Source organism: Copadichromis virginalis, linkage group LG13 (assembly GCF_057382275.1).
Source record: "Copadichromis virginalis isolate Kocher_CV1m ecotype Utaka linkage group LG13, C_Virginalis_male_GT1.1, whole genome shotgun sequence".
Classification (NCBI taxonomy): Eukaryota; Metazoa; Chordata; class Actinopteri; order Cichliformes; family Cichlidae; genus Copadichromis; species Copadichromis virginalis.
Genome location: NC_140630.1, coordinates 20,499,065 through 20,520,972, shown reverse-complemented (window position 1 = coordinate 20,520,972; position 21,908 = coordinate 20,499,065). Strand labels below are relative to the sequence as shown.

At 39.1% G+C, this 21,908-nt stretch overlaps 1 protein-coding gene across 1 annotated transcript in view; it reads left to right on the top strand.

Annotated features, from left to right (window-relative positions):
* The window catches only part of eys (EGF-like photoreceptor maintenance factor), a 176,578-nt gene that overhangs the window by 68,130 nt on the left and 86,540 nt on the right, over positions 1–21,908 (top strand). Inside the window, exons 25-32 of the mRNA XM_085477940.1 lie at positions 5,166–5,262; positions 5,657–5,764; positions 6,950–7,095; positions 14,554–14,725; positions 16,069–16,147; positions 16,611–16,810; positions 20,859–20,983; positions 21,584–21,708. Coding sequence (XP_085334066.1) covers positions 5,166–5,262; positions 5,657–5,764; positions 6,950–7,095; positions 14,554–14,725; positions 16,069–16,147; positions 16,611–16,810; positions 20,859–20,983; positions 21,584–21,708 — 1,052 coding nt within the window. The remainder of the gene's footprint in view (positions 1–5,165; positions 5,263–5,656; positions 5,765–6,949; positions 7,096–14,553; positions 14,726–16,068; positions 16,148–16,610; positions 16,811–20,858; positions 20,984–21,583; positions 21,709–21,908) is intronic.

The window sequence follows — 21,908 nt, the reverse complement described above, 5'->3', positions numbered from 1 at the left end:
TTCTATGGGAATATGTTTCCTAATGTTAAAAAATGTCTTCTCATAGAGTGAAAAGATGTAAAAATGAGAACATTTTCTTTTTTTGTATTTCTGTCATGGGAACTGCAATACACTGCTGTACCAAAGTTTCTCTTTAGCTCATGACACTGACTGCTGTAAGCACAGTGTTACAGCCTAAGGTGACCTAGATGAGTGCATCTGCATTCATACCAAGTCGGAATAGTCAGAATTGTTTTATATTGGCATGCAATCCTCATTTCTCTGTGAAAATTATACAGCATGTTTAGGCATAATCAATAACTGTAACTTTTGATTGATAATATGTGTGGAAATACAATTTTTAAGCTTAAGGACTAAGCTAATACCCAACATTTCCACCTTAAAAAAACTAAACAAGCAAACAAAAAAGATGAATTACCCGTAGAACTTGGGCAGACAGATATCTAACTAGCTAGCTAGCACTATATCGCGCAAGCTAGCTATAAATGTAGCTAGCTATTTATTAAGCTATTTAGCTTTGTGGCTATTTACATAGTTATCATTAAAAAGAGAGAGGGAGGTAACAGAATTGCTCATCTGCAACAATGATGTTTACTAATGTACAGGGAGTGCAGAATTATTAGGCAAGTTGTATTTTTGAGGAATAATTTTATTATTGAACAACAACCATGTTCTCAATGAACCCAAAAAACTCATTAATATCAAAGCTGAATGTTTTTGGAAGTAGTTTTTAGTTTGTTTTTAGTTTTAGCTATTTTAGGGGGATATCTGTGTGTGCAGGTGACTATTACTGTGCATAATTATTAGGCAACTTAACAAAAAACAAATATATACCCATTTCAATTATTTATTTTTACCAGTGACACCAATATAACATCTCCACATTCACAAATATACATTTCTGACATTCAAAAACAAATCAGCGACCAATATAGCCACCTTTCTTTGCAAGGACACTCAAAAGCCTGCCATCCATGGATTCTGTCAGTGTTTTGATCTGTTCACCATCAACATTGCGGCTTCCTCTAACAGGAAAATGTGTCACAAAGCTAAAATCATCTCAAACTGTTTTCTTCAACATGACCGCAAGTTCACCTCCATTGTCTTCACATCTCAGTACCTGAGTTCAGTCTATCCCAAAAAATAATTAAGGCTGCTCTGAAGGCAAAAGGGGGTCCAGACCGGTATAAGCAAATATAACTAATAAACTGTCCAGATTTAAAGATTTAAAACTAAGGATTAAGTCAAAAAGCAAATGCAAAACACAACTGTCTGATTTGTAGGCCAGCATGGTGTTTGCTCACATTTTGCATCTTAAACCTTCTGTGTTGTATGAAAGACAAGGTGATAGGCTTCAGGCCCAAACATATGAATCAGCAAACATAAATGCCAAGCAGAAAGCTGTAGTCATCATGGTGAAGAGTGTTGATTCTCAGTGGCATTTGTAGTGCTTTCAGCCCTCTCACACCACAGAGTGCCATTTGATTTAATGAATTTTTCTAAGCAAAATTGCCTAACAAAGCTTTAAAGTTCAAAGCATAACCTGATTGTTCTTTTATTTGTAATTCAAGAGGTACGGTGTCATGGTTATGGAGAGTGTGCATGATATAATAAAAGTCCAAAATCTCTGCAGACCTCAGAGAGGAAATACCTGCACTCAGGCTGTTTTTTTTCCGTCTTTTTGTAAACTTCTTCATTCTGTAACATTTGGTTTCACAGCATGAAGGATTTTCCAAATGGACAGGGGGCAATGGTCAGAGTTGGAGAGGGCCAAATCTTTGACAGACCATAAAACAAGCAGTTTGTCGTTTTATGACAGCCAAAACTTACTACATATAAACATATAAACCAAAGTTAACGGCTTTAATTTGTAGATTAATCATTAAAATAAATAATATGACTAAAGCTAGAGAAACAAACAAACCATAACATCAAGAGTGTACACAGGGCCAGACATCAGTTGTGAAGAAGTAGTTTCATTTATACTAAAAGTATGAAATAGCAGCAGGTCTGCAGCAGCTGTACAGTAAACAAATTTTAAATAAACTCAGTGTTTAATCATTTTGTTCCTGCATTAGCTGTGTTGAAGAGGTGGTCCAGGTGTGTAGCAGTGGGGTAAATTGGCTGCATGCAAAGGATTTCTATTCTTAACCCACTTCTTCAAGTAACCCAGTTTTTGGTCCTTGCATGTAAAGGACCTTCAAGCGTACTCTTTTCTGTTTTTATTTCTATTCGTGTTGCTGCATTTTAAATAAATATAACTAAAATAATGTGACAGAGACTTGAAAAGAATCCAAGATGTCCAACAGTGTTCCATCAGTGGTGCGGGGATGGTTTGGTTTACAATACAATTGCTTTACAATACAAGAGTAGTGCAATTTATCACCCATTGTATTATCATGATACAGCCATTCTGTAGTACAACAGAATGCAAAATGCTTCTCACTTCCTGCTGAGAAGCAAAAAGCAAGAATTGTGATATTGATCATAAAACACAGTAAAGCGATATTTTATATATAATCTTTTAATTATTTATTTTAATGACAGCTGAAAATAGCTTAGTTTGTCTTAGTTAGTTAGTCTGTTTTTTGTAATGTTCTCTATAGTTGCGATTATTTCACACTTATTTTCACAATTTTGGTTAAGCTCTAGCACATTGCATTTTTAGGGCCTTTATGAGTTTGGATACTGTAAATCTCGCTCTGATCTTGTGTCATAAATCTAAAATCCAGCCACTGACTGGCAAATTAAAAAGTGCAGTAGGTTAACTAAAACTCGTGAGGCCAGGCACAAAACTCGCAATCCTAGTTTCAACATGACAATCCTGCTCTTGGATTAAGCCACCAGTGACATCTAACATTTTGATGCATGACGGCACACAGACGCCGCTGCAGACAGAGATCGTAATCTGTACTGCAGAAACGCTGGGTTATAAAATTTTTAAATGAGCCCCTTCTAAGAAACGTTACATCAGACTGACAGAAGACAACAGTCACCAATGTAGCAGTCCAAACTAAGCTCGCTCTCTCAAAATGGAGACATTCCTCATATTTCAATTGAAATGTCAATCAAAGTTAGTTGGCTATCCACTCGGGATCACCCGCAATTTCTTCTCCTCCGAGACATTTACTGGCAGCAGCCGTGATCACATACTGTAGCTCTTGCCAGATGATGGAATGACTACGTGCCACGCGCCTTGGGTATCCCGCTCTGTACTCTGTCAAAGAGAAGCCTCAAGTCACTGCTTAGTAGCAGAAGATGCATTACATTGCAGTGACATTCGAAATAGTCCCCAAGGTGCTTCACCATCGCTTTGACTGACAGACCAGCATGGGAAACTTGTGCTGTCCCATAATTCACCAGATGCTCTGTGCTGTCTCTGGTTTCCTCTTCATGGATTCCTCTTCATTCATACATCCCAAGATGCACAGAGTTGTGTCACTTACCCTGCATTCCGTTTTTCTTTAGAAAATTCATTATTCATAGTGTATTTTTTTTTCTAATTTTAAACACATTGGAGACTACAAATAATCACAACTCCTGCATCTGTATATCTTGAAGTGAAGACGAAAGAGAAAAAGGCAGTATACAGTTACCTCCTGATATTACACAGAGGACTGAAGACCCTGTATGACCCTGCTAGACTGTTTCCGTGAATTCCAAAAATAGCCAAAATGTCATATTCAATACTTTGAATGATTTCTTCCTGTATGGCTCGAGTCTCACATTTTTTAAACATGCCAGATTAAAACACATGCTCTCCTGTCTTAAACAATTCTCAGGAACCTCATCGTTGTGAACAGATGTACTTCTCTGGGCATAAAATTTACTATGTGCAAAACCCATTACAGTTCAAAAATATGTAATTCTATCTTGAAGCAGTGGGAGTAACATAATGAGACAAGAAAACAATAAGGGCACTCACACACTCATTATGGGTTAGTTATATTAACCCTTTGCTATGCTTGCATTACATTTAATTATGCTCGGCAGATGGTGCTCTGCAGGGGAAACACAGTAGTCGTTGTTGGGAGTCTGAGCCCAGAATTTTAAAGTAGCTTGATAGCAGCATTGCACAGGAAATTGTATAATTACTCTGTGCAGCTACAATGGCATATTTGTGCAGCATCTGTAGTAATTTGGATGCTGCACTGGTCTGTTATGGTGAAGGGAAAACTAAGTTGAAATAATGGCCAAAAGTATAAAACTAGGCTTCCTATGAAGGGTGTCTGAGTTTAGTATTAGAGATATGATGAGGAGCTCTTTCAAGGATGCCCAACTGGGAAGATTCCCATGCAGTCCCCGGATACACTGTAGAGAGTGGCTTGGTATTCCTCCTGAACAGCTGGAAGTGTTGGCAGGGGATATGGGGGCTTGGGTAGCTCTACTGCTTCCACAGGCTTGACTCAGATAAGCCATGGATGGATGGATGGATGGATGCTTATACTGTACGTCTAAGCATTAGATGTACTTCTGATGTTTATAGGTGATTAAATTTCACTGCTAATGAAAGTCAGATCGTGTCCATTAATTGTTTCCATACTTTTGAGCATTTGGTTAATTTGTGATCTTTTTTAATTTGTCAATTTTTTTACTTAATGAAACCCAGTCATGCATGGAGCGAATGTTAATTCGTTCAGCAGAAAACAATCTAATGGACCAGACCCAGGCTAAGCACTAGAGGAATACCTCTGGCAGGCAGAACACTACAGGCTCCTAGGCTGCCTTCAAATGTACAACAAAACATCCATGCTGATCTGCTTAGCCATGCTGGCCCTCAACCCCCTAATGAACAAGGGCAAAAGAGCTCTTGGGCTTAGCCTCTCCCTCTTACCCTAACTTAACAAGATGTCCCCCCACTCGCTCGCTTTCTCCCACACAGACAGACACAGAGACATATGCACGGTGGCACACACAGGCACACACCTCCCAAACCCCAAACCACTAACCCTCAGACCAATCTGTCTGTGGCACTAAAGTATTATTAGACTTACACACTCTCAAAGGGGAAACAGTGAGTGCTGAGAGCTGGAAGATGAGATATGCTACAGGGCTTACTAGTTCCATTAAAATGGCATTCACAGGGGCCTTTGTTATCATCGGTCCTGACGTTTTCAGGATGTAGTGGGGTTTGCTGATCCATGACCATCTCATCTATCTTTCAGGATTTGAAGGAAGTTGGTGTGAAATTGACACCAATGAGTGCAGTTCAAACCCATGCCAAAACCAGGGTGACTGTGTGGACCGGGTCAACAGTTACAGGTAAAAAGTGTTATCCACAAACCAGCTTTTCATTTCTTAGTGGGTGAGAAAATGTCAGGAGTTTTAGTGATGAAATCTTTTTTTTTTTTTATGGGTTTCAGAACAATATGCTTCTTCTTAGCTTGAAATTTATTTAACAGATAGTATTATTATGGTTGTAGTTAGATGAAACAAAACATGTTTGTCGTTACTGTTTTTATCATATGCTACTGTGCATGTTCTTTAATTTAGTTAAACCAGTCTTTGTCGCTGTAGAGTGTGAGCAATCAAACTAAATGTGATCAATATCAATAAATTCCTATAGATTTTCTCACTCTGTGCACGTGCTTGTAAGAAACATCTTCTATTTTCCATCAGAGACAAAATATCAATAGTAATGATTTTTCTTTTCCAGCTGTGTTTGTAAGGTGGGATTTTCTGGCCTTCTCTGTGAGGAAGATATCAATGAGTGTGCCTCTAGCCCTTGCAAGAATGCTGGCACATGTCAAGATCTTGTGAACAAGTAAGCATATATGCAATTTTCCCCCCCTTTTACTTGCATCATAACCTTTTTTCATAGCGTGTTTAAATTTCTTGCGTATGAAGGCCAGGCAGAATTAATTGCTTGATTTTGTTTTGAAAGTTGAATGATCAATAACCATTCTCCAAAGAAAAAAAAGTAGTACTATAAGGTTTTGGCAGTCCTCCTTAGAGTATTGCAGTTTATACAACGAGCTTGTCATCCTTGACACACATAAGCTGCTATTCTAAAGACGAAGAGCAAACTCAGCAGGACCACATCATGTATCTAGATTGGGCTTTACTCCACCGGTGCTTTTCTCTGCTGTGCTTAATGGGAGCCCCGGGGCTTCCAGGCTTAGTCGGACAGATGGGTTGAGAAGTCCCAGGGCCAATTTGAGTCCTAAATGGTTTGTCTCCAGTTTGTCTTCCGTCATGATTTCATTCCCATGTGACCTGGCCCTGCTCAGAGCACTCTTCTGATTGCATAGTCCTGGGAGTTCACATCAGGTGTTTTTTAACCTCACTGCCCGCCACACACCTCTGAATCCATCTCCCTGACCCATCAAGCCATGCAAGTTCATCTATACTGCGATAAAGAATCAGACTATGCAGAGCTGCGAGACTGCAACGAGGAAAGGGTTAATTGTTCTAATAAATCAGTCCAAGAGCAGAAGAGGCTTTCAAACAAATGCGCCACGTGACAATAACTACCAATTAGCATATTTCATAAATTTGATGTGATGTAACTTGTTTACCGATGAATGATGTTTACAGCAGCACTTAGGTGAATAATTGTACGTTGCCTCTTTACCTCGTCTCCTGCGAGATCTATGGTTAGGCCCAGCGACAGCTTCAGAGAGGGATTTCAATTGAGTAAACCACATCATCGGACAGATTAAGCCTTCCCTTTAGTAACAAGTCATGAAGCATAATTTAAATTAAGTTGCACACTGGGAAACTTAATTGCCAGTTGTTAATTGTTCTGCAAAATGCTGCCGGTCAGTTGAGAGAATCACTCCAGCGCAGTTTATCTCAGTGGGTTTGGAACACACGCACGCAACTGCTGTGGGAGCGTGTGCGCATGTTTGGCTGAGGAAAAACAATTCGGATGATTTTTAAAGTTATAAGAAATTAACATAAGTGGGCTATGATTGTGTGACACATTGCTTATTAATTTCTTCTTTAGGTTCCACTGCATCTGTCCCCCTGGTTATTTTGGAACGCTGTGTGACCTGGATGTGAATGAGTGTGAAGTTTCACCTTGCCTACATGAGGGCATCTGTATCAACACGCCCGGGGGTTTCAAGTGTGTCTGTCGCCCTGGATACTCAGGTAGCTCTTTCGCCCTAAGGCGACATTAAGATCAATATAAGACTTTAAAAAGCTTATCATGCCCACTTGTGGCTGCACGCTATTGAAGCAAGTCTGACACAGAGCTGGCTTAGTGTAAAAAATGCTTCACAATGCTTGCTTTTAATTAGCCTGCCTCGCTGTGCAAGATACAGTGCCTGCTTTTTAGTAGAGCTAACAAGAGATAAATTCATGTCACCTGTTTTATCTGATAAAAACGTCTCAGTGTCTGTTAGCTGCATTTATTTAATTTCATCAGCCTCTTCAGTCTCAGAACGCTAGTGTTGTTTTACTTCAATCCATTTGTCTTATTTTCCACCCAGACGGATATCGAGCTATTTTAGCGCGCGCGCGTGTGCACACTTGTGTGCACTTGTGTGTGCGCTATCCAAAGCCGATTCCTGTCAGATACTGGGAAGATTAATTTCATTTGTCTTCCACACTGTATCATCAATTTATCCTTCCCCAGTTGAGAGAGGGGGGAAAATCTCTGAGGTATTGCTACTCTGGAGAGCAGAACCTGACACGCATGGCCCAATTCCCACAGAAGCAGCTTTTATTATTAGACCTACGCACAGCATAGTACAAGCCATTACTTTTTCTGTTGCTCTAAGCTCATCTGAGGAGACAGGGTCCCCCAAGAGAGCAAGTGGCCAGAGGATACAGTGTGGATTGGCTCAAACCAACTAGAACTCATACAAAATATTTGCTCTAGTAACATGTGTAACAGCAAAGCAACTTTTGTCAAAACGCACAAAAAAAAGAAAAAAAATGGGTCTAAGATAAGATAAGATAAGATAGAACTTTATTAATCCCTCGGGTGGGTTCCTCTGGGAAATTCGACTTCCAAAAAAAGCACAGCAACGACCAAAGTTACAGTTACAGAACTGTTATATATATATATACACACACACACACACACACACACACACACACACACACACACACACACACACACACACACACACACACACACACACACATATATAAATACAGAGACAAATATAAATAAAATATACAAAGGGGATAAATAGAATAAATAGGAATAAAAAATAAAAATACAAGTGAATTGCACATTTCAAGTATTGAGTCTATTGCACTGTTGACTATTTACAAAAAGTATTGCACAAGGTATTGTACAGTGAGGTGAAGAGGCACTACAGCTTAGTTGTTCCCCCCTCCTTTGTCCTCCTGTTTCCCCTCCCTCTCCCCTCCAGAGAGGAGTTAAACAGTCTGATGGCGTGTGGGACAAAGGAGTTTTTAAGTCTGTTAGTTCTTGTCTTGGGGAGAAGCAACCTGTCACTGAACAGACTCTTCTACGATGCTACTGTAGTTGCGCTGTGTGTTCTTTTTGTTCTCGCCTTAAAGTAAGTTTGCTGTGTGAGGGTGATTCATCATGCGGTGTTTTTGCAGCCTGAATGAATTGAAATGTTATTCTCCTTTGATGGCATGATGTGTCATCGCTGCAACACTGTAATTCATTGTGTCACTTGATGGTATTAACATATTATTTGCTTTAGCCATCAGGGAAGAAAGGGGATATTTTTTGCATATCAAATGCCAAAAGTCATTTTGATAGTAACAGTTGAAGCCCCTCACTAATAAATGAGTCTGGTGCTATATCAGGTCGCTTTTGTTGATGTCATTAGGCTGTAATGACGCTTTATTCCCACCTCAATCAGTACCTATGTGGAATATTCTTCAGTGCATATGTCTTTTGTAGTGAACGGGGTCTTCCTATAGTTTTGTGAGCCTTTTTACAGCTCTCATAAAAACACACGGTAAAGATCACGGAGATCAAATCTTTGCTTCTTCACGTAAACGTATTCCTCACGCCTTAATAATTTAAACTTTCACTGGATCGATAAGACCTGCTATTAAGCTTAATTTGTATATACAGTGTTATTTTCTTTCTGTATATATTGTATTAGCAAACATGCTGTCCTTTAATGTAAGTCAGTCTTGGCATCTGGCTGGATCTTTGCTGTCACATCATTATTTAGGCCATTTGGCTTAAAGGTCTCTGAATCCCAGTAATGTATCACTTAACTGTGTACAGGTGCTGTGTTCTTTATGGTCAAAGGTCATTACAGTGACATGATTAATTGGCAATCTTGTTTATATAAATCACAGTTTCTCCACGCTCTTTGTCACCTTCCCTTTTCTCTTCTTCACCCATCATTAGTGAGCATGTTCCCTTGAGTGATGGTACAGTGCAATCAGCACTTTATTACACTTTCCTCAGTCAGCACATTGCTAGATGATGATATTCTGACCCTTGCGATGTTGTTTGCTGTTAAGGCTTCAGTAAATTCTAGCTCTTGCTGGCTGGACTTGCTCCACAAAATGTTGTTGTTGCTGCTGGTAGTGTTTACTTATTAATGACACAGCATGCAGTATTGTGCAAATATTTCCAATGACTTTCTCAATGGAAGGGTATCAGTTATAAACCAATTATCTCTAACTGAATTCTTCAGATGTAGAAGTACTAGAAACTGTGTCATGTGAGCAATCAGTGTATGTTTTTCTTTTTATTTCTCATAATTAAACAAAAAACAAATACATTTAATGCCTTAAATTGATTTTAATGAACCCTCAATATTAGCACAACATATGTATAGTAATATATAATCACATTGTGAGCAGTTTTTTTTTTCTGTGCAAACTAACAGCCACAAACAAACAGTAAATGCTTTATAGTCCCCATTAAGGTTCTCAGCTTTATTTTTATTTAGTATAAACAATTTTTTAAACCCTGCTCTGTTCTGCAAGGAATGCGTCCCAGTGCATAATTACTTTTGTTTAGCCCTTATGTTTACATAATTTGAACATTAAAGTTAGGTATTGTTAGTTTGTGGGTGGCAAAGTAGTGCAGTAATTAGCACTGCCACCTCATAGCAAGAAGGTTCTGAGTTTGAACCTGACGCTCAGCTGATAGCTGATGTCTGCATAAAGTGCTGTATGTGCCTGTGAGTGTGTGTTCAGTTAATTGGTGAATCTAAAATTAGCTTTTTGTGTCTCTGAAAAACATTTGTGAACACAACTTGTGACACAAAGTTTATTCTTGCATTTTATTGAAATGGTATATCTAGCAATAATCATTAGTGTGATCATCACTTTTAATGATAGCATGAAACGATGGTGTCTAGGACGTGGAATTTTTCATATTTTTCACATTTTCACACTCACACTTTTGTATTTCAGAAACTTAAATTTCAGCTTTGATCTTTTATTTGATATTGTTTTGTATCTTCAGAGCCATAAACTGTGAATTTCCTTGCTGCTGTATAGCTTTCCTTTTGGCTAAAAGAAACAACTCATCTCTTTGGCACAAGAAATGAATCGTTTTACATTCAGTGACGAGACAAAATGATAGATTTTGTGTACAAAAAAGGCAGTTTATTTATTCTCTTTCATGAATAAACACAGGAGGCAAAGTAGTTTCTTGCTCCTGTTGTCACTTTGTTTACTTTTGGCTCGGTTTGCAAATGAAAAGCCAACCAAATGATTAATGATGGGTCAGTAGTCATTTTTCATCTCTTGATTACTGGAGGTCCCGAAGAGATTTTAGGGTTATTAAATAATCTTTTTCAACCACTTTAGTAAAAAAAAAGAACATCACAAAATCCCTCCTTGTAGAATTATACCAAACACATTACTTTATTTTTAATTCCTCTGCATAAAAAGTCACTTATGTGCACCTCTGCAAAGCAGTACCTGCTGTAATTTAGACTCCTATGAACATCATCGGTGTGTCTTCCCAACTTGCATTCTGATTTGTTGGCAGGAGGGAGTCTAATTTTGTCAGTTTGTGTTATCTGGTGTTTCCTTCCCGGCTTGAACTCTCTCTCCTCCTCTTCACGTCTTCTGTGATCTGAATGCTATTTTTGTGCTGCCTTTTATAAATAATGAATATTATCAACAGTCTCACTAAAGCTGAATATTCAGCCTTATCTTAAATGTGTCTGATTGCACAGTTTGCGTGGGGGTTTTGCCCTTGTAGACACTGGGTACTGCAGTCTCAGCATGATCAGCGTTTAAAGTATAAGACACACTTTTCCATTAGTTCAGTGAACCCTCTCAGGGGCACACTACCCAAATTACATTGCACTTGGCTTTAGTAGTCTGTAGCCAGGCAAAACCCTTTGATTTTATTTGGAATTTTTTTGTGGCTGTTACAAAAACAAGAAAATGCATTAAAAAAATAACAGTTTTGTGGTTTCTTGGTGGCTTCTCCAAGAAAAAACTGTAAAGTTTTCAATACAGCTACCGTCTAATGAAGAAATACTATAGTCATGTTTAAAGACAGGTAGCGACATGCCTTCAAGTCTGGTGTAGATGGAAGCAGCTGTTTGAGAACTTTACATATCTTTAAATTGTCAGTTTGTATTTGTTTTATTTTTGTATTTTAAAGTTCCCTTTCTTCATAAGTGATTTTATTTTATTAGTTTATTGAAATTTTAGTCACCATACTTATTGTTACAGAAATAAAACTTGTATATTTATATTTTAATGGAGTCTTCTGAAAATGGAAAGTATGGGGAATATTAGGTGTCTGGCCTGGTACAAGCCATTCAGTCCCTGTATAACCATAGTGGGAGCTTGGTGCTCATAATAAGTTGGGTTAGTTTCTGGTGGGTGCTGGACTATGCTAGGGACACCTTTTGTTATGGATTCTGTCACTGATATCTAGGTGTAGCTACATGGTGAAAGGTCTCCACTTTGGTGGGCTCAGGATCCCATCTATGCTTTTTGCAGATGATGTGTTTCTGTTGGCTTCATCGGGTAGTGACCTGCAGCTTGCATTGGATAAGTTCACAGTGTGAAGCGTCTGGAGTGACAATCAGCACCTGAAAGTCTGGTCCATAGTTCTCAGCCAGAAGAGGGTGGAGTACCAATTCTGGGTCTGGTAGGCGTTACAGTACTATCCCAGGTGGAGGAGTTTAAGTACAGTATGTTGAGGTCTTGTTCACGATTGAGGGGAGAGTGGAGCATGAGATTGACAGATGGACTGAGACAATATCTGCAGTGATGCAGATGCTGTACTGATCTGTTGTGGTGAAGAGAGAGCTGAGCTAAAAGTGAAGCTATTGATTTACCAGTCAGTACACAGGTCAGAGATCCAAGCAGCGGAAATAAGTTTCCTTCGAAGGGTGGCTAGGCTTTCCCTTAGATATAGGATAAGGAGCTCGGCCATTCGAGAGGGACCGAGCAGAACCACTGCTCCTCCACATTGAAAGAAACCAGTTGAAGTGGTTTAAGCAGCTGACTAGGATACCTCAGGGATGCCTTCTCGGTGTTTGGGGCATGTTGTACCAGGAGGAGGCTCCAGGGCAGATCCAGGACTAGCTTTAGAGATTATTTCTCTTTGCTCTTCTAGAAACACCTCAATGTTCCCTCCAGATAAGCGGTAAGATCAAAATGACCTGCTGAAGTTTAATGCAAGCAACACAATGGCGAAAAATTTGTTTAACTTTGAATGTGGTATGGTTGTTGATGTGTATCAGACAGGTTTGTTTGAGTATTTCATAAAGTGCTGATCTACTGGAATTTTCCCACTGAACTATTTTTAGGATTTACAGAGAATAGTCCAAAAATATGAAACTAATCCATGAGTTTCAGTGCTATGAGTGAAGAATGTTATCTTGATGTCAGAATTGAGCGCAGGATGGCCTTGAGATGATGATGATGCAACCGTGTGATGCTATCGTGTCAATATGGCTCAAAATCTGTGACGAAAGTTTCCAACACCTTGTTGAATCTCCGTAAGGCAGTTTTGAAGACAGAAAGAGTGACCCAACCTTTTACTACCATTGTGTACCTAATAAAGTGGCCAGTGAGTTTAAATAAGTGTTGAGATTAAGGTTACTATGAAAAGTGGTCTTTTCTGTTTATGTGCTGTGTTTATGTGTCAACCTCGGGTTAATGACTTGAGATTGCTTCTTTGATCTGATCGAGAGACTAAAAGACACTGTTTAATTTCATTTTTTTACAAAGATGCTGAAGATTCTTTATCTGTGTATCAGGAAAAGAATAATAAAGTAGTTGTTTCAGCTCTTGTTTTGAACTTTAGTTATTTAACAATCGAATGCCTAAATCTTTACTTTCACAAAGTACAATCGGACCCTGTCTTTATTGTCAGTTATGTGTTGTTTTCCTTCTTGTTTTAGATCTGAAGTTATATTTTTTTCATTTTTACACACTCCATATAGCAAACAGTTTTATTAGTCCCATAAGCCCTATCATCTAAAATCCAATATCCCCTCAGAGTTCAAATGATATTTTATCGAACGTAGAGGTTTAAAACTTAAACAACTTCAGCAAATAGCCATATTTCTGCTCCGTGCTTTGAGCCAGTGCTATTAATGCACGGTCACGAAGAAGTTAAAACCACTTTGAATTGAGTGTTTCAGAGCAAGCATTACAACTTTCAAGTTGCATATTAAAGAATAATATGGAAGCAAGACATAACATCATTAAAAAGGAAAAAAAAACAACCCAGAAATCCTTATGCAATGTAAACAGCACACCCATGTTTACCATTCCTGCCAGCCTGTGATCACAGTGCATCAAAGTTTACCAAACAGATCAGAGAGAAAAAACATGCTGGTGAGGCAGCTTTATCTGGACAGTAAGATCACACTGCTAGGAAATTTTTGCATCTTCAAGGCTTTAGTCCATTAACTGCAAATTTCCTTATGCTACTTAACTTTTCCATAAGTTTGTTGACAGATTTTGCAGAAATTTGAAAATAAATGATTACTGGTCAAAGAAGAAATTACTCATCAACTCAGACAATCGTTTTCACAGCACTGCTATTCTCTAAAGCTTTCTCTCTGACCAGCCAACTAATGCTTAAGGCAATATGTCTTGACAGATCATAATTACCACAAGTATTTGATACTTTGACATGAAGTGTTCGGCCATTATTCTTGTAAATGTTCATCAAAAAACAAAGGTGAGGAGAGCTTTTGCATGTATGTCATCTATACTATATGATGTATCTGGAAATAACTTAAAACAGGTTTAGTTTGACAGGTTAAAATTATACGTCCGTTGTGGTAACCATAGTCAGTAAGGGATACATAGTTTGAAAAGACAATATAATGCAGCGGTTGCCATTAAAGTATAAAGATGGCGTTTTTTTTAGTTTGAAATGGCAAACGGTGAGCTGTTCCTGACAAGTTTTTGTATATATCGTAGATAAACTCTCTCTCTGCCATAGAAGCACATGGCAAACAGCAGAGGATTTGATATATTACATGAGTACTTGACAAAATCAAACGTACTTTTCCAATTTTAAAAAAGACGCATATTGTGCTTCTGTGTGTGTGTGTGTGTGTGTGTGTGTGTGTGTGTCTAACTTTTGGAGTACTGAAGAACTAAAAAATAAGTTTTTCTAATAAAACAATTCTGACTAACATATATTTCATTTCTTAGGGCCACGTTGTGAAGTTGACGTTGATGAGTGTGTTCCAAACCCATGCCAGAATAGTGGAAAATGTATTGATGCGCCTAATCGATACAACTGCTTGTGTGCGGGTGGCTTCACAGGGCTCCGCTGTGAGGCCAACATTGATGAATGCATGTCAACGCCTTGCCTTCATGGAAGGTACATATTTTCTCTCCATCATTTAAAACAGAAACACAGCAAATTGTGCAGCAGTAGCATGGAATTATTTATAATTACGCCTCTTGCCAGCACAGTGAGTGGAGACATATGTCGCATGTTGTAAAGAGCTAATGTAATGCACTTACAGGTTGTCTCAGTGGTGTCTAAATTATAGTCATTAATTCTTTTGAAGGTGAATTACTAATTCATATAGAAAGATTACATCCGTCTCTAAGGATTCTGTATGGACTATACTGCAAAAGACTTCCACAAATAAATGCTTTTTAGTAGGGCTGGGCGATATATCGAGTTTTTTAAAAATATCGATATATTTTCATACGAGATATAAGATGTGGCAATATCGTTTATATCGATATAGCCTATGTTACGTTATAATTATACTTGTGGAGCCGCAGGTTTGCCTCTCTTTCGTCCACTTTTGTCTCTACGAAACGTTACTCGGCCTCGCCTCTCCTTCACTGAACACAACTCCGCCTCCCCCATAGCTTCACCTGCAGGCAATGACAAGATGAAAGTGGAAAATCTCCGTTAGCGAGTTACCGCGGATCGCCCCGTGCGTGGGGCTGGACGGCGTCAACGTGTTAGCGAGCTAACCGCGCTAACGACATGCAGCCCGGAGGGGCTGCACGGCCTAAAATCCTTTCATTTTCTCAAAACTCGACAGTGCGCCTTATGTATGAATTCTGGTTGTGCTTACTGACCGCGAACCGATTTTATGTGGTGCACAGCGCTCAGCAATCTGTCAAAAAATGTTTTAATATGACTTTGCTAAGCTACGGAGCTGCACGGCTTGATGGAGCCGCCTCGCGGAGTGATACGTACTGTGCTTCAACGTAATATTACCGTACTGTGTGTGTATAAGGACCACAAATGGCACCTGTTCAGAGACGTGGTGCAGCTGTGAAATCTGTCTCTTTGTTATTATGCTCAGCTTCTATTAGTTTACATTTTGACTGCACAATTGTGAGCTTTTTGTTATGCACAAAAACAACATTGTTTTCTTTTATTTATGGACCATGATTATTTAATAAATGCTGATAATTTATTTATGAGTAATTTCTTCATGTACATCTACGCTGTATGTAAAGAAAATGCCCGTGTGACATCTGGGACACAGTGTGACTAAGAACTCTCTTTTTGTTCTTAACTTATGGCTTTTTAAAAAAAAATATTGAGATATATATCTTATATCGCCATGCAGCTAAAAAATATCGAGATATGAATTTTGGGTCATATCGCCCAGCCCTACTTTTTAGTTCACTTTGCACGCTAGTATAATTTTGATGAATCAATTCTGACCCTGTCTGTTGTGGCTCTCTCAGCTGTGACGATGGAATATATTCATACACCTGTCTTTGTGAATCTGGATGGACCGGCAGCAGATGTGAAACGAACGTCGATGTGAGTTGAGTGTAATTAATAAAGCAGCTGTGCGTTGTAGCGACATGTCAGGAGAATATTGTAAGCTCTGATGTGGTGTGGCCTTCGGTATCTTTAACTTTATTGACATTCCTACAAGATAAGTGAATTGAACTACCGCGATCATGTAAGCATTGTGCAAATACCCGATAAGAAGGAATTGCTTAGTCTAATGCCTAATTGATCTAAACCACAGCTTTGTGCCGGACCGTAGCGATAAAACATTGAGTTGCTACCAAGGTCTCTGCTGAATCAATAATCTGATCATCTGCATTTTAACTACTAACAATTCATTCTTAATCAAAAGGTTTTTTTTTTCATTATTTAATCACCCCTTATGAGCTTTACATCGACAAACATGTATTTTATGGTTGCATCTTTTTAAAAAGCTCTTCCTGCCACAGTGTCTCGTTCATGTGAATCTTTGGTATTTTCTCATTGACAGGAATGTGCCAGCAGTCCCTGTCTGAATGGAGGCTCGTGTGTCGATCTCATCGATAAATATGCGTGCTTCTGTCAGGTCGGCTACACGGGGAAAACCTGCGAGGAGGATATAGATGTTTGCGAAGGCGCTACTTTTAATGTCTCGTTGTGTTTTAACGGAGCCACCTGCAGTGATGGTGAAGGATCAAACTTTACATGCAGGTGAGCTTGGTCACTATTTATTTATTTATTTTGAAGTGTTTGATAAAATGACGTTGAAAGGTCGTCCTTGGATGGAGTTATTGAAAGTTGAATGTGCAGCAGCTTTACCCAACTGAATGTTTCACATGCATTGCTTTTAAACTGACATCTAAAACCACCGTACCCAGATTGTAATCGACCATTTGCTAACCCCCTCGAGTGAATTGCACTTGACCTTATTATAGCTATACAACCATATCAAAGCGTGACAGCCCTGGCGAGCTTTGAATTTCTCTGATGATTTGTGTGTGGCGCTACTGAAAGGAGTATTGGACTGTGTGTTTACATACTCTAATGTTACCTTCAATCATTAGTGTCTCTGGCTAGCGCACCATCGAAGCCAGAAAGCTTAAGGGAATGGAGCTTATTGAACCACTCATGGACAGTGGGCAGGTTAAATATCTCAAAATATTAAATTACATTTCTGACTGTATACATCAGCATCAAGATTTTGCTGATCTGTGAAAAAATAAAAAAAAATAAAAAGTATCTTGTCTCAGAATAATAGCGCTGCATTACATCTGTTCTGCCTCACAGTGCAGCGGTAGAAAATGAATCATTACTTTTTAATTGCAGGCATGTCATCCCTGGAGTGATGAAGTGTATCTGAATACAAGGTGTATGTAGTAAGAGTGTGCCGATTTGACACAGCCGCTCCCTGAATGCCTCGCAGTTAATTACATTGTCTAACCTTTCGCTGATGTGCTGCTATATGCTCGCTGTCATGATTTATGTGACAATGACAACCACAACTCCACATATGTTGCCGCACTTTCTGAGCGTTATATTGAGGTGCTGAACTGCAAAATGCCTCGCCGCAGCAGTTTTTACGACGCTCCCTTCATTTAAGGTTTATTTGCATATATGTTGCAAGGAGGCAATGCATATCGTGCATTCACAGATAAATGTGCACACTAAGGGCAAAGTTTGTCTGTACACCCACTTCTACTTATGCAGAGCCAGGCTGCTTTATTACGAACACGTCTGCTGTATAGAACTGTACAGCTGACCTGTGGGTGTGCAGAATAACATGAAATATTATTCCTAGCCAAATCCATGTGTTAATGACATAAATGTGTTAATGTGTGCAGCGTCTTTTTTCCTGAATGTTGTGTGAAGCTGCGGGTAAATATTAAAGTCAAAGAAATGAGAAACTCTGATGCATCGCCATCTGACCTTAAACTGGTAGGAAAGGCATCTGCGAAAAGGACTGTACCTCTCTTTGCTCAAGGTGTAGCTTATCCTGTGCATTTCACCACCTTAAACAATTACCACATGAAAGTATTTTGCATTTCAATAACCGTAGGCTTATGCAGGTCAGAGCTGTCTGTTTAAAAAAAACATTTCAAGAACCAGATTTAATAATTGTCTGTTCCAGCCAAGGCCTTCTTTTGGTGTTAAAAAGCTCGTGTCGGGATTTACTCAACAGATGCTGTGACAATATTTGTAAGAGCTCCACAACAATTTGGAAGGAAAGTATTTAAAAGACTCACACAAACATGATTCATTAAAGTTTATGGCATGCAGTTTACTGCAAATTGCACTAAATTTAATGCCGGCAATAAGAGTGTCTTGTTTTGTGTCTGATTTGACTGTGGTGCTCGTCATTAGGAGTGTAAATTTCTCTGGAGTGTCAAGAGGCAATGGTGTCAGAAGCAGTGGATAATTGCCAGGGATGGACATCAAAAATAGAATGATTCTATTGCGGCTGCCCCTCATTGATCTGAATTGCCAGACTGCTTCAGAAGAGAAACATGAAAAATTTGCCTACATAGTAAGATTTTGGTTTGCAGATGACTTCTTGGGTCGGGTTTTTTTGATCCGCTAATTTCACCTGCAGAACATTACACTCCAATCTAAGCAGTTTTGCTGTTGCGTACTAATGCTAATTTGCCCACCTGAGCAAGTTAATTTGAGTCTTCCACAGTCAATGTTTTGGAAAGTCATAGGATTTAGAGCTTAAAGCTCCAATGTTTTACCACCACATTCACAGCTTTAAGCCATCCACAGGTGTATTTCTGAGAACACCTCCCCACGGCATTTAAAATGAGTTAAAACTTACTATATCACAAAAGTATTAGAAACAAAAAGTGTTCGTCTGAAAGGGAAACCCCTGCAAATATTCAATAAAATCAGCCACAAAAGTAACTCTATCTGCGACTTTTAGTTGTATAATTGTCACTTCCAAAGTTAGCATGTGGATTTGCTACAGTTGTTAGTGCATTTCCAAGCGTATTTTGTTTTTATCTAGGGTTGGGGTGGGGGTTTCCACTTGAATACAAAGGCCTTGATTAGGCTAATACACTGAATGATGGGCTTAAATATTAAATCAGTCATGCAATATTTTTTTGTCCAAAGTACCTCTATTACAGAGGGTTGTTATATTTGCATGCTATGTGCAAAGTGGTAAGCATCACTTGTTCACCTGCTCAGGAAATGGGCTTCAAAACCACTCCATTCTCTCTGTAATGATGGTCATCCAAGAGGTCACGCATTAAACCGTTTGCCCATTTTCTACTGTTACATGATTACATGGACTGGGCTTTATAGACAGCAGTTTGTAACAGAAGAGCCTCGTAAACACAACATACACTTGTTAGCATCCACTGAAACAGTTTTCAGTGGATGCATAACATTTTCTGTTATCAAATTTTTTCCCAGAGATGTTGAGTGGGTTTGAGGTGTGGCGACTGTGAATTGGGAATCCATGCGAGTCAGCAGACCTTGGGCTTCCTTGGCCCGGGGTAGCTTTGATGCACGATCTAGCTCATTGTTCATCTGGAAAATGACTGCTCTTGTACAAATCTTAAAGCAAGTAGAGATGACAGCCGCAGAATTGAATGTTACCCGTCTTTGCTTGAGGTGTAGCTTATCCTGTGTAATTAGCCAAGTCAAACAACTACCACACCTTCATATTTTCACTTTGAGTATCTGTGGATGTTATGCACTGCAGCGAGTGTTTTGGATTCTTTAGGAACCAAGCTTACCTCGACCAAGGTTATGTTTTTGTAGCGGGATTACTTGGCTGACATCATACAAGCCTGTCCACTTCGTACACTTCCTCACAACTGACATTCACTCTAACTTGTTTCCATGGGAGAGGGGATTATTTTATTATTATTATCACCAGAGACTGACATATCAGATCAATGAATCTAAACAAATACTATGATGTGCAGCCATTACACACAGTGGTTATGGTGGAGTTTTAGGAGTGGTGCAGTGAAGCAATTTTGAGGACCAAATGAACAACCTATTACATTTTGGTGGAGATCCCGATCAAGGGGTACATCATGAATCTTTTTTCCTCCTGTTTTGCCCCTGTAATTCTGTTATATAAGCAGCTTGTGAGCAGAAATCTCACTCATCTGTTTTTGGGCCCCCCGACTGCTCGGGGGCCACCAAATGCTGACAAACATTAGATTTGCTAAAACTCCCTAAACAGACCCACTTAGCTAAAACCAGCTGTATCAGGATGTGAGTGTGTTGCAGACTTCTAGTGCGAAATATTGTCATTCTTTTTTACTGTTTCCCTTTTATTATTGTGGAACAAATTGTTATTAATCAACATCTCGGTGCTGGCAAAGGGTCTCCTCTGTCACAGTGAGCTTCTGGGTTTATATAAGAAATTAATGAATACTTGTGGAAAGTCCGGGTTGATTTCATCTAACTATAAACAGCATCTTTGGCAGTCAGGAGTGTGCTTCTTAAAGCAGCCCTATTATGCTCATTTCCAGCATAATGGGCCGTCTAATATGCTGGAAATGGGGTGATTCGTTCTATATAGGGCTTTGGTTATTACTATGATGAGTACAATAGTAGTTTGGTTTATTTCTGTTTCACTGAAATGCACAAAGTTGTATTTTTCTGTTCAAAACTGTAAAATTTTGAAAAAGTTTGATAAGTAATAACAAAAGCAGTTCTAGGATACAGCGTGTCAAACCCACAAGCAGGAAGTGACAGCACTGTGAGACAGCCTCACAGGTTTTAAAGTATGATGTTTTCTTAGCTGTCCACCAGGTTTCACGGGGGATTTCTGTGAAGTGGATGTTAATGAATGTTGCTCAGCTCCCTGCCACAACGGAGCAGTTTGCCAAGATCTTATTAATAGCTACATCTGCCACTGCAGGCCAGGTGAGTCACTCAGATATCCTGTGAATTTCTCAAATCTTTTTTTTTTTAAATGAGGCAACCAAAGCAGTTTTTTTCCCTTTTGTAAGACCTTTTGCAGGCAACCTTTGTAGCTCATGAGCAAGATTACTAAACTACAGCCTTAAATAAGACGTCATGTTTTAAAGTGAACTAAAAGCTAAAAGCCTTTTTTTCTGATAGGTGCTAGAGTCCAGTTTACTACATGAAAACCACCTTAATACTTCTAAAATGCACATATTTGATTAAAAGAGACTGCACAAACTGCCACTTAAGGTTACCCTACTGCCTACATAGTTTCTGTACCTCAAAGCCATTCAAAAGTCATCTCCTTTTTCTCCAGGGAGAAATTTGTAGTCATACAGTACTGAAAAAGACAGTGATAAAAAGACGATACTGCCTTGGCTCATTAAAATGTATGTGGCATCTTACTCTTTAGTGAAAGCCTTTTCTTGTCTATGTATGTGTGTGAACCCAAAAAGAAGCAAATCAATGTAAGAGAATCTGATTGATATTCACTTCAGAGGGTGGAAGTGGGAGAGCCTGGGCTCACCACGGCACTCTGTGGGCTTTTGTTCTTGGCAGGTTGGACAGGCCTTCACTGTGAGGATGACATTAATGAGTGCCTTCCACAGCCCTGCAACCAGGGGATATGCATTCAGAATGATCCAGGCTATGGCTACACCTGTTTCTGTCGTCCTGGATTTGTGGTGAGCCTCTCCACCTTATCCTTTCTATACGTTGTGGTGTTTCTCTTTTTTTCCCCCATTAAAAAGCTACCATCCTGCACCTTCAGCTCTTGAATCCTTTTACCACTTAGATTTCTTTATTGTTTATGCTCTAATCATTTTTCTCTGCATTTTCAATGCAGGAAAAGTGAATGCTTTTTAAAAATGCACCACTTCATGTA